The sequence below is a fragment of the Coregonus clupeaformis genome, chromosome 7, assembly GCF_020615455.1.
Source record: "Coregonus clupeaformis isolate EN_2021a chromosome 7, ASM2061545v1, whole genome shotgun sequence".
In the NCBI taxonomy this organism is placed as follows: Eukaryota; Metazoa; Chordata; class Actinopteri; order Salmoniformes; family Salmonidae; genus Coregonus; species Coregonus clupeaformis.
The window spans coordinates 26,665,046-26,679,297 of NC_059198.1; the positions used below are offsets into that span (position 1 = coordinate 26,665,046).

The 14,252-nt window shown below is 39.6% G+C and overlaps 1 protein-coding gene across 1 annotated transcript in view; it reads right to left on the reverse strand.

Moving 5' to 3' along the window:
* Window positions 1-524: 524 nt before the first annotated feature.
* LOC121550979 (heparan sulfate glucosamine 3-O-sulfotransferase 4-like) overlaps window positions 525-14,252 on the reverse strand; it is an 89,765-nt gene continuing 76,037 nt past the window's right edge. The window contains exon 2 of the mRNA XM_041863467.2: window positions 525-2,625. Coding sequence (XP_041719401.1) covers window positions 1,971-2,625 — 655 coding nt within the window. The 3' untranslated portion in view covers window positions 525-1,970. The remainder of the gene's footprint in view (window positions 2,626-14,252) is intronic.

Genomic DNA, 14,252 nt, shown 5'->3' on the forward strand with positions numbered 1-14,252 from the left:
TCCCCAAAGTAGTCAAACTATAAACAATCTTATTTATGACCCCACATCTCTGTTCTAAACTGAACAGAGAGAGTAGTGCTAGACAGAAAGAATCATGTGAGGAATGGGGGAGTGTGCTCCGGGACGGAGAGAGAGAAAGAGGTTCAGAGGAAGACACCAGGGGATATCTGCACAGAGAAGCCTCAGTGGAAAGTGTGACTGGGAAACTGAGGCTCTGAGGTAAGTGTTTAGGCTCAGTGCTAGAAAGGGTAGTATAGTTCTTACCTTGATTGAATCAATTGCTCTGTGTAACTAGCTGCTGCACCCAGCCTCCCCTGGGTGACAGGGAGGCCGGCAGAGAGTGAACCTATCCAGCCTGTCATGGCCGCCAGAAAACAGGGAAGATTAACAGTAATGCATCATAGCTGTGGGCGACCATTGATGTGTAGAAGACTGTATTTATTGACTCAATGACTGTATTGATTGTCTCAATTGATAAAAAGTCCAGAGACAGTAGTAAGACAGCAGACAGAAGCACAGCAAGCTATGCAAAAAGGATGACGGTTCTTATTTCATGGAGTGAAACATAAAGTAACATTTATAGAAAAGCAGAAAAGCACTGTAAAACTCTGTTATTATAATCCGTGCCATGTATACAAACCTGGATGAGGATCAGCACAAGTGGGTTACGATGCGATGATGTGCATAATGTTTCCTCAACAGACAGATTCCAGTCAGATACATGATGCTGTCATAACAATATGGGAGATTTACTGGGTAAACCTGTGCATAATAGCATTTTGTCTGAAGCAAATCATCACTTTGACATTGACAATGCTGTTCCAAGTTTACTTAATTAATCCATTAATCTCTTAATGACAGAAGACTGCGTGGCACCAGATGTTTGTTAACACCCTTCTGTTGGGTCCTCCTCTGTTGTTCTTCACCTCATCGACTTAACCATAACAACAGGAGAACCCTATTGGCTCGCAAATCTCACTGCAAATTCTGTCACATTTATCATATAATAGCTCTATATAAAATAGTTTTTAGAATAGTTTTCCTCCATTTATAATATACTTTGTGTACACATCAAAATATTGTTACTTCAGATTAGTGGGCATACTTTGAATGGGTGTGACATTTACAGTTATCCATTGATGTTTGTAAGAAATGCATTCTAGTTGATACAGTATACTGTATGCCAATTCCAGCTTCACAAATGATGATATACAAAACAATTTGAAATATATGTACTGTACATTTGCTTAAAACATGTTACTTACGAGTGCAGGTCAACAAAAATATGGATTCTGAGGAAATTAAAGCTATGCTTTGGTAAACTTGGATTGACAAAAAAGGGATTGTCTCTATTTATAATACATACACGGACAACCTCAAATACGACATGAGTGTCATGTCAAGGGATTATTGTACTGTAAGACTCATTTATTTTCTCTACAGCAGAGTGTTGAAATAAATCATCCAGTATACTTCATGGCCTCAGTCATCTGAGTAGTATGACTGTTTTGTAATGTACGCTGGTGGGTGTGGGTGAGAGGGCAACAAACTACATGAAAACTAAAGGGAGAAGAAGCAGGCAGAATACACCCTTAGGGCTCAGGAGGTAAGGACACTTAACTTATCGCATGCATGTATTGTCATACTCGACATGATTCATATATCAGCTCTATGTTTTTAAAACAAAAGGAATAAAATAATCTCCTCTTCACAAATATAAATATTATGTTATGTATACTATGTACAATAATGTTTTGCCACCATCAACAACATTAGTATTGAGGGAGAGAATAGAAGCATGTCAGTAAACTCTTTTTTTCTATGGATATAGACACTTTTGCAAAGACAGCCATGATTGATTGACGTACTCAAGCACTCTCTCAGAGGATGAAGTGGTAGGGACAGACAGTAGTTGTGTTATTGAGAAGGCTGGTGGTGTAGCTGTGGCTGTGCCATGGGGCAGCAGTCTGTTAGTTCTGAGAGCTCCGAGAGTCACTGCCCCCCTCCAACTCCCACTCAAAGTTCTGGCCAGTCATTTGGTAGAACATCATGTTAAAGGGTTTGAAGAACTTGTGCAGTCGGCTGATAACATCTGGGTCAATTTTAGGGTGAGTTCTCCCCTTAGATTTGCCGAGACATCTTGGGGTGCTGCTGTCCTCTGGCTTCTTGAGACAAGGAAATCCCTTAGTTTTGTTGAAGTAAAAGTGTTTATCCGTGACGATCCGCTTGAGTCCCAGAAAGTCCTGTACCTTGCCCATCTCGCCAGCGGGATCAACGATAAGCCTCTCTCCACTGACAAAGTGCATCTGGGCGAGAGGGAAGTACTGCATCCACGTCTCCAAGTGGAGTGCGTAGATCCCTATACGTAGAGCACTCCACGACGCATCTATTAGGCCAAGCGTCCGGTTCTTAAAGGCCAAAACTTCAAAGGTTGGGATCTCAGGTTTTTTGGACAGAGTCTGAGTGTAGTCTGAAATGGCCCTGGTGACAGGGTTGCGGACCACGATGATTAACTTGATGTCCCTGGCCATCGTGTGGATGCGCTTGGGGGCGTGGCTAGTCACAAAGTAGCTGGGTGTCTTCTCCATGGTGATCTGTCCCTCCAACGTCGAAGGCATCAGGTCTCTGTGAACACAAAGCAGCAGTTAGCTCAGCTCAGTTAATACTGAACTCTATGCACCTACTGCAACACAAATTAGGTACTCAAGGACAGGGTACAAGCAAATTTGGTATTTATGGAGCAATAAATAATTTGAAATTACAAGTGAAATAACTGTTATTATCACTGGACATTATGTAGCCAGGAAAAAATATAGCTTATTTAATCCGTGGAGTAATATGTGCAAGATAAAAGAAACAGAAGATGTAACGGCAAGTGAGCAAGTATGCTCATTGCCTAATTGGCTCCATCTGTGTTACTCTAGGAGCTGTTTTGGGACTTTAATAATGAGTTCACTGCATATCATTAATACTGCTGGTGCCTGGGGTATTGTTTTGTCGTACATTTATTCTGTGTGCCTGCCTTGAGTTTCATTCCTTAGCATTCACTTCCACTTCTGCATTGTGTGTAAGACACATTCCTTTTCTTTCCCTCTATCCCATGTTTAAGGTTAGAGGCTGTTCATTGAAGGGAATAGTGATTCATTATGAGATTCTTTGTTATCATTTGTAGTAGAACAGAAATGCCCCTGTCTTGAGAGATTTATCTCAGGGATAGCGGGAAACCATTTGCCAGTGCCGCAAATATTATGTTCAACTTTGTCTCTGGGACTAAGTTGGGGGATAAATCAACGTGGAAGCAAATGTAATTCATACATACAAAATAGAGATTAGTACCTACAGTTTCTATTTTTTCTCTATGGATAACAAAGCATTATGTTTGCCTCAAGCAAATCGATATTAAATGATTTACATGCTTTCATTGCAATCCTTGTTCTATTTGTTTAGACATGATTATGCTCTAAATTGGCCACATTAAAACCTGTGAATTGTATAGCCTTTATATACTTACACCAAATAGAAATATGAAATACAATACAAGTTTATGAACACCGTAATAAATGCTATTGATTTGATCATGTTTTACAATCTCATTGCTGTGTAAAAGTAATTATAACCTTAGTCATGCTATATTTTCTTTGAATTTGTGAAAACTAAAGCTCATAATTGTTCCATTCCTTCAAAAGAAATGATTCCACTTTCACAGATACAGAGGGTACGGTGTTCTCCATAAATCTCAGATAAAACAATTGTTTTCTCAATTTAGATTGTCATCAGCATAGACTTAAGATGGTACAATATAGCCACATCAATCATTTGCATCCTGGACACATTCTAAATGAACTGTTCTCTTTGCAAATAATCAAATTTACTGGGAGAAACACATCAAGTGTTATGTACATACATATCGACCCCCCTCACACCACATGGACACTGGCCCTCAAGTCTGGCTTGGTAATGTCATTTCTGTAACAGTATTGCACTCCTGATTGGTAATTTCCCCCTGGATTCTGTTTGGCTCAAGATACTATAGAGGCTGTGGCTATTTCTTAGGCTGTAATGGGATTTAAAACATACCTACAGATTGGATAGTGACTGGAAGGAGTATTAGTTTTCATTATATTCCATCAATGTTCCACACTTCCTCAGTGGGGTGGGTAATGAATGGCTAAAGATTATTTTCTCCCTTCAAGGTCTTCAGCTGATGGCTATTTAAAGTCTAAAGCATGTTAGATGGTAGTGAGGGTGTGCCATCACTGTGTATGAGAACTAAAACACAGAGAGAGGAAACTCAATAAAACACACCACAATGAATCACCTTGAAACAACCTATGTACTGCACATCCTATATAGAAACATAAGGACAAGCTAACATGTCTCAACGGTAATGTGTCATGCCTCTTTGACACAAACATCCCATTGACAGGACAGATAAATTATGCTCAAGGTAACCTCTTCTATATAAGTCAGCCACATAACAAGCTATTGTCCTCATCAGGCTTAATTTAAAAAATATGGAGATTGCACAAGCGCGATACCTTCATCTCTGATTGAGGTCGAACTCATTTTGATTGAGAATGAATCAGTCATGGATCGTGTACATCGAAAATGTCAGTGGAACAGAGAGGCGGAACAGAAATCACAATGCTGATAAACAAGCTAATTTTCCTGCATGCGCCAGGCAGATGACTCCTCTGGCCTTGCACTCTAGCGGAACTGAAGTAAACAACAGCAAAGAGTTAACTCTCATTTCTCTACGCATCAGCTGTTGAGCTCAACGTGGGTCATTCAGGTGGGTAAGTAAATTAAACACGGAATGTTAAAGAGGCCCGGCGAACCATCTGCTGTTTACTCAGTCAGACCACATAACACATCTCTTAACATTTACCTCTTGTACCATAACGGCAGACCATCTAATTTATACACTAAGGGCTGGATTTAATCCCTATCGCTGAACTTAATCCCTATCGCGATATAGCGCGCTTGAAATGTAAATGTAATTTCCGATTGAGCCAACATATGCAGCGTTTACCGTGAATGCAGTCTCCACTAACGTGGGAACATTGCCTTTAAATGACAATAGGGCTACAACGCGGAACTTTGGCGATACGGATTGAATCCAGTCCTATCTAACATAAGTGTAAGGACTTCATGTTTCCTGAAAGACAGTGAGTCACTCACTTCCTGCTCCTGAAGAATATGGGGATGCAGTGGTTATATGACAGAGTAGACACGGTCATTTCAATAAGTAGTTTGAAAACATGCTGTTCTGAAGTAGTACATTGTAAACAGGAAAAACAGATTTTTAAATGCATTTCCTTCGCTGCCTTGAAGTTAAAAGCAATTGAATTGCTTCTCTTCATGATTTCTAATATACAGAGGAAAAAAGAGGACGACAGCACTGATCATTACTGCCAGGTATTTCAAACTCATGCAAATGGAATGTCCTTTGAATCCTCCGACCAATAGATGGCTACAGATGTTGGGCCAGACTCAGACAAACACCTATTGTAATATAGTTGCTTCGCCAAGTTGGGTGCCACTATTAGTGTACTGTGAACTGGGTATAGGTTCACTTCACCAACCATCACAGCTTTAAACCATTTCACATAGAGACAAAATGAATGCTAAATTCACATGTCTGGAGCAGTTACAAAAGATTCAGGAAATGCATCTCTTCTTTCAATACGCAGACTACCAACAGTGCCATTTCATGACCATCTCTTAAACGCCTACTGAGGAAGTATTCTGCTACGCTATGAGTGGGCTCTGGAATATGCCCATGCATTTTCCTCAATGAATATGTTTCATTACGCCCTGTCAAATCCGTAAAAGAAAAACATTTTGAGGCATGACGAGTTGGAGGATCATATTCATTTGCATCCCAGATACTAATAAGGCCAAGCTGTTTCTTGGAGCATAGAAAGCATTGCTGCTGAGAGGAGGCTTGGTCATTTTTAATAAACCACCAGCACAGTAATAAAAGCTGCTCCAAATCTCTCATTTGGCTTCATCGTGGCACTGGTACTGAATCTAACTCCACAAAGCCATGTCATGCCAATTGCATTTGTACAATCCCTGAGCAGTCCACACACAGTGGGTACTATCCAGGGAGAAAACAACATTCCTTTTTTTCTCGTAAGGTATACTGTAAATGGACTTATTCTTTCTTTGTTAGTGGATGAAGGCATTATTTTGAGAAGAAAAGCGGGGGCATGGTGCAAATCACTTGTAGCAGCTGTTTTCTGGCATACTTCCATCTCCCAGCTTTAGGAATTTTACTTGGTACGTGTAATGAGCACAACATTGGCGTACAATTTGCTAGTGAGAAAAGGGGGAGAGGTGAGTTTAATTAAAACATAACACAGCCTCCCCGCTGTAAATAAGCCTATTATACTGCAGAAGAACTGTGTGCTTCAATGAAACAGTTAAGGAGAGAATTGACAGCTGGTCCTGATCAAAACCTTTTCCCGCTCTCTTCTTGAGATCCCCTGAAGACCATTCCACTTCCAACAGTGGTGGGGCCTGGCACTTTCTCTACCCACAACAGCAGACTGCTGCGCTGAGATCTGAAGCAATGTTCACATGCCCTTTGGACATAGAACATCATGAAATAAAACAAAGGCGAGGAAAAAAAACTTTATGGATCCTTGGAATATCATAATAAACTGCATGATTAGGCCATTATTATTATACATTGGCCAGTAAATTAGCCTATTTTTCACAAGATTAAAGCCAGAGGAGGAGAATAGGAGCAATCGCATTTCAAGGATTCAAAAGATATTATCGGCAGCTTTCAAGTTCATTTTCTGTGTCACTCTTTTAAGTTCAGTGGCTTAGATCAAAACCAAAACCGTACTCTGCAGATCCATCCCTAAGCAAATATTATTTGCAAACATTACTGTTTTTCTCAGCACTCAGATATACAGGTGTACAATACTAGGAACCTAACACTCATTTGAATATGTATGTTGTTACTTCTAAATGTTCCTCGCTTTGTGTCTGTTTATGTGCATTTGGATGAGCTGATGAGAGTGCTTCAGGCTACACACATACAATTTGCTCACAATAGCCCTCTATATTATATGATTGGTGTTGCAATTACAACAACAAGTAGATGTGATGGCCTGTATTCTGCTTCAGAGCACCACAGTGAATAGACAAGTACAAATTATCAGTCTCCCTCGTTGTCTCTCAATGTAATTTATTTACCTTACCCAAACACAGTCAAGAATTTATTGGAATAAAACAAAGCCCAAACAGTAATTGCTGGTCACACCTGAGCATGTCAGAAACAAGTAAAATGTACATCCAGGACATTTTTGCAGATCTGCTTCAGTTAAGCAGAACCAATTAACAATATGACAGATTGAACTTGATATATTTCCTATCCTGCATGGGAAAAACAGCTCATCCTGCCACTAAGGAGATTTGGCTGCAGTTGACCATGGATGGATAAAACTCAACACATCTCTCTCATACTAAGGCCTCTGCATGAGTGACAAGAGTGAAGGACATCTATTAGTGCGTGGATAAGCATGTGGGCATAAAATATATAAAACCACTTCACATCAGAGAAAGCCCCATATGGCTCACACCACCCTCCGAACGAAGTTACATAAAACCATCCATGGATAACACTCAATATGGGTTACCCATACTGTAAAGTGCACACTGTTATTTTGCTATACATGTTTCGCTACAGGAAGTATTAAGTTGAATTCTTGATCATGGAATCATGGAATCAAAAAAGCAAAGTCTGAATGTTGATTATTAATTCAAATGGCTTTAGATTCTGAATTTGAGTCATTTAGCAGACGCTCTTATCCAGAGCGACTTACAGTTAGTGCATGCATCCTAAGATATTGCAGCTAGGTGGGATAACCACATATCTCAGTCATAGTAATAATAATAATAATAATATGCCATTTAGCAGACGCTTTTATCCAAAGCGACTTACAGTCATGCGTGCATACATTTTTTTTTGTGTATGGGTGGTCCCGGGGATCGAACCCACTACCTTGGCGTTACAAGCGCCGTGCTCTACCAGCTGAGCTACAGAGGACCACGTAATAAGTACATTTTTCCTCAATAAAGTATCCATCAGCAAAGTCAGTTCTAGTAGGAAAAGGTGTGAGTGTTAGTTCACGAAAAGCAAAGACTGAATGTCTTTTAGATTGTAGAACATAGCAATAGCTTGTTCGATTCTCTCAGCTTATGCCAAACCCATGATATCCCCCACTACTCCATGGAAACTGCTTAACTTCAACAAGTGGAGTCCTGATATTGGCTTGAGTCAGCAATCCTAGCCAGAACTCCACAGCACTGCTTTGTCCAAACAGGATTTGGAGCTGGTCAAGACTCAACTCACGCTCTATGACTGTCAATTTGTTGGTGTAATATGACCGATGTGATATAGCCTCTCGCCCACAAACTTAATATCAAACACTTGTTTGCTGTTCATAGTGTATCGATTTAATAAAAAATAATGCTGATGATATCCCTGAGAGCATCTGCTCCAAGTTGCAGATAATTCTATAGTTATGATACGTTTTGGAATTGTCATCATCATCCTTAATCATCAGCCTTAATCATCTGCCTTAATCATCAGCCTTAATCATCAGCCTTAATCATCGGCCTCCAATTTACTGTACTGTTTTTCTTCCATCCTTTTCTATTGTGTTGTAGTGGGTGTTGATAAGTCCTTACAATATAGAGGTTGCATTGCTTTGAATGTAAACCCACCAATGAATCCCCATTCAATTTATTTCTGACTTGTCAATTGTTCCCCCAGGCTTCAAATGAGCTCATGATTCAATGTACTTTCTTCATCTGTGAGAAAAGGACTGGCCTGCAGGAACCTTCAAACATTTACTGTGTTGCTGAGGCATTATTTCGTCGTTTAACGTATGAAATCAGGACACATCGAGTTAGAGAAGCTACTGTAGATCATTCATGATCAATTTCATTGGGGGTCAGAATTTCACATAATTTTTGTCAGTTTAACCTGGTTTACCCCTAATCTGACTCAAATTGTACAATCACACTCCAATTATGATATTGAACCTCCAGTTGGCCTCTAGTCTCTTTTTGTTGTCGATTAATTAATTACCCCCAGGATATGGAGTCATTCATGGAATCATGCACATGGGATGATTCACAATATTCTTCGATTTTTGGTTTCTGAGTGAGATCACACAGAGGTTAGTAGATATGCAAAGATGCCTGTGCAAAGAATGTGGAGATAATTCACTCACCTATTAATCTTCTCCATTAAACCAGCATGATCAGTTCAATAGAGCACCGAATGACACTTTAAATATTTAAAGCTATATTGAGAATTAAGTCACAACTGTCTCTATACTCTATTATAATATGTCATAAAAAATGTATAAACCTCTAAGTTTTGTATACATTATTTCTAAGTGTGGTAGGCTATAAACTTCCCTTCAGAATCTTGAGCTCTTTTCTGAAACTATTTATAAAGTTACTCAGCAAAGGGCTGCCAGCAAGCCTTTAAACATACAGTAGTAGGTGGTCACTTAGAATGAAAGCTATTTGCTGCAATCTGAAGATGACAGTATCTGTCCACATTCATTACGGTATCGGAATACTATTTCAGAATCCTATGCCACTCACAGAAGCTCTTCATATGCAGGAGGCTCCTCAAAAATATATGTTTGACTAAATTAAATATATGAATGGAAGGTATTTGTTTCCTAAGCAGTCCTGAGAAGAAGAGAGGTGAACCTTGGTCAGAAGATAATGAGTTTTTATAATGCATTTCTGTTGCAGTGGGAAGGAAGACCATTCCTGTCAAAACATGTCAGCACTGTTCAGTAGCTAAATCGCAATGTCTGCTCTTTACCTGCCCACCTATTTAAGTAGATTTTTCCTATATTATTTGTATTAAGAAAGTTACTTAGACATCTGTATGCGCGGCTTAGTTTCCCTGTCACAAAAAGAGCACACCAGGCCTGGGTTTAAGGGAAAAAGCAACATGATTACACCATGGTGTTTATTCCGGAACATCTGGCCACAAGGAAATAGGCTGCTAAGAATGTTATAATCATGTACAGAAGGCCTAAGCCGCTCCATTAAGGACTAAGCTGACCTATCAGTGGAACCTTTGCTAATCCAAATTGTGCTTTAGCTGGCACAGATTGCTCAATTCAACCATTGAGCTGAAAATACTCTGAAATGGTGGACCTGGATTGTGAACGGCTATAGCCATTTATGCAAATATGTATCCTTTCGATTATCTCAGTACACAAAGGCCAGTCTTTTTTCTTTTGATATACAAATGTTCATTTGATGGCATATACAGTCAGTTCCAGAATGATTGGCACTATTGATAAAGATGAGCAAAAAGACTGTATATAAATAATACAAATACTGAGCTATATTGTATGCTACAATTTTTTGAAAATTATATTATTTTATACTAATACAATACAATTCCTATATTCCTATATTTTAATTTTTAATTTCTTAACTAACTTATCAACATGCTTTTTGAAAGATAGCTTTTCGTCAATCCAGATTCCCATATATTTACAGTATATGCGGGGACACGATCAATGAGGGCACCATACAAAATTATTTGGAAAACAAGTATAAAGTTGTTGAAATGAAAACAAAGATTCACTAGAAGTTGACAGAACTTCCATCGAGCCAACTAGAGGCTGGGAGAAGGGCAGGCAGTCTATTGGCTAACCAGGGTAAATTAAACCGCCATTTCTTTCAAATAAAAAGCCTGCCGAGATCAAATGCTGAGTCCGTTTTTCTAGCGTTGGCACAGGCCTGATTTCTCATCATAACAAGATCTGAAAGTTCTATAGAGAACCAAGGAGACAAAAACTGCGAGGAAAAAAAGTATTACTTTTTAAAGAAAATGTATTTCTCTGAACTGTATTATTTTATACAATATAGCTCAGTATTTGTATTATTTATTTTATACAGTTTTTATTGCTCATCTTTATCAAGGGTGCCAATAATTCTGGACCTGACTGTATCTATGGACTTTAGCATGCTATCATTTCGACATTTCATAGTTCTTCCACAGCTGTGTACAGTTACATCACACACAGATGTACTGAGTGACAGACCTTTCACAGGCACAATAGTAGAGTAAGTGAAGCAGAGGAAATGCATGGTTATGTAAGAACGACAACTATGTTTACTTACATCTGGTTAGTGCAGGGATTGTTTTTCCTGGTAATGTCTGACAAAATGGTTTGAAATGGGTTTGAGATTATTCAATATGTATGGGCAGATGTGTTGTTGTACTGAGTTCTGGCCTGTCTTCAGGGAATAGTCTTATTACCATTACTCTATGTGGGTTGGTGTATGCAAGCCTGGCTCTTTATGGATGGGTTGATGCAGTGTTCAGTTTGAGTACATTTGAGTGAACATGCCACTGGCTTTTCTGTTGATATTTTACATTTTAGTCATTTAGCAGACGCTCTTATCCAGAGCGACTTACAGGAGCAATTAGGGTTAAGTGCCTTGCTCAAGGGCACATCGACAGATTTTTCACCTAGTCGGCTTGGGATTAGAACCAGCGACCTTTCGGTTACTGGCACAACGCTCTTAACAACTAAGCTACCTGCCGCCCCATATTTAATTGCAATCTGATCTCACAAAAACACCAGAGAACAACTTTATCTCAAAAGATTGCTTCTATAGGAATCCCCATAGAGATTCCACACCTGCACAAGGCAGGAGATGTGGATCAGAAACAGGGCACACTAAGGGAGGGAACGTTGTTCCACAACATAAGGGCAAGAGGGTTAACAACACTGACAAAATAAACAACTCAAGATAAAAAAATGCTATGGCCAGACCACTCGATTTAATTTCTCTCTCTATGCTGGACAGGGTTCACGTAATACTGAAAGTGTTTTTTTCAGTCTAGGTTCTATTTTCATGTACAGTGCCTAGTGAAGGTCTACACACCCATTGCAGTCTTTGCATTTTGACATCATGTTATGGGTATGCTTGTCACCGGCAGAGACTGGGGAGTTTATCCGGATCAAAATAAATATAAAAGGAGCAAAGCCTAGGTAAAAAGTGAGAGGAAAATCCGCACCAGCCTTCTGAAAACCTTACCCTGGGATAGAGTTTTATTTTTCAGCGGGACAACTACACACATTTTAATGCCAAAGACACACCAGAATGGCTTTCCAAGAGGTGTTGAGTGTTCCTGAGTGGTCTAGTCTGAGTCCTGATTAAAATTTGCTTGAAAATCAGAGACAAGGTTTGAATATTGCTGTCCATCAATGACTCCCAACAGAATTTACTGAGCTTGAGCAATTTTGACAAAAACAATGGATATATGTTGCAGTAAGAGCTGTGCAAAGTTGGTAGAATCTTATTCAAAATTATTCACAGCTTTAATGGCTTCCAAAGGTGCTTCTACCAAGTAATTATAGTGCATTCGGAAAGTATTCAGACCGCTTTTCCCACATTTTGTTACGTTACAGCCTTATTCTAAAATTGATTAAATTAATGTTTTCCTCATCAATCTACACAAAATACCCCATAATGACAAAGAAAAAACAGGTTTTTAGAAATTAATGTTTTAATGTGGTCCTCTGTAGCTCAGCTGGTAGAGCATGGCGCTTGTAACGCCAAGGTAGTGGGTTCGATCCCCGGGACCACCCATACACAAAAAAAAAAATGTATGCACGCATGACTGTAAGTCGCTTTGGATAAAAGCATCTGTTAAATGGCATATTATATTATTATTATTATTATAGAAATGTTAGCAGATTAGCAAAAAAATACTGAAATACCTTATTTACATAAGTATTCAGACCCTTTGCTATAAGACTTGAAATGTAGCAAAGGTGCATCCTGTTTCCATTGATCCTCCTTGAAATGTTTCTACAACTTTATTGGAGTCCATCTGTGGTAAATTCAATTGATTGGACATGATTTGGAAAGGCACACACCTGTCTATAAAAGGTCCCACAGTTGACATTGATTGTCAGAGCAAAAACCAAGCCATAAGGTCGAAGGAATTGTCTGCAGAGCTCCGAGACAGGATTGTGTCAAGGCACAGATCTGGGGAAGGGTACTAAAAACATTCTGCAGCATTGAAGGTCCCCAAGAACACAGTGGCCTCCATCATTCTTAAATGGAAGAAGTTTGGAACCACCAAGAGCTGGCCGCCCGGCCAAACTGAGCAATCGGGGGAGAAGGGCCTTGGTCAGGGAGGTGACCAAGAACCCAATGGTCACTCTGACAGAGCTCCAGAGTTCCTCTGTGGAGATGGGAGAACCTTCCAGAAGGACAACCATCTCTGCAGCACTCCACCAATCAGTCATTTATGGTAGAGTGGCCAGACAGAAGCCACTCCTCAGTAAAAGGCACATGACAACCTGCTTGGAGTTTGCCAAAAGGCACCTAAAGGACTCTCAGACCATAAGAAAAAAGATTATCTGGTCTGATGAAACCAAGATTGAACTCTTTGGCCTGAATGCCAAGCGTCACGTCTGGAGGAAACCTGGCACCATACCTACAGGGATGTGAAGACATACACAATCAAGACATCTTCATTTTCTTTTTAAATCACAATTTTCACTTTGGAAATGTGTAGTAGGTTGTGTAGATTTGTATGAAAACCCTCAATTTAATCCCTTTTTAGATTAAATTTTAAGGCAGTAAAATGTGAAGACTCTACAAGGGGTGTGTAGACACACTAGGCACTGTATATTTTATGATTCTCAGGATCAAAACCTAGCATCTGCAATCCAATTGAACTGTGCTCAAGTACGGCACTTGCAACCATGTTATAAAGAGAATCTTAGACAATATTCCACATTGGTAGAGTAGAATGCTGTAGCAGAGCACTCAGTACAGATTGTTGTTGAAGTTCACCATTATATCTCCCCAACAGAATGCTGAGCCAACTCAATATAAAGTCATTCCTTATCTTTGGGAAAAGGGACAGGGAACATGTCAGATGTGAAATGGCCATCCCAAGTCATTGAGCAGACTCAGACACAGTTTCCAATGCTAAAGATGGGTGGAGATAGGTTTGTTATCCTGGAATGGATCTCAGTGCATCCCTCCGAGGCCGGCTTTGGGCCAATAAGCAGCACTTCCAATAAACCACTGTACACATCCTTAATCTCTCCAGCAGAGGTAGTCTGACACTGTGGGTGAATCTGCCATAAACACACATCGCAAATGCAGGATAATGTTTTACAGATATACAGATTAACTTGTGTAATCCCCGCTGCCAA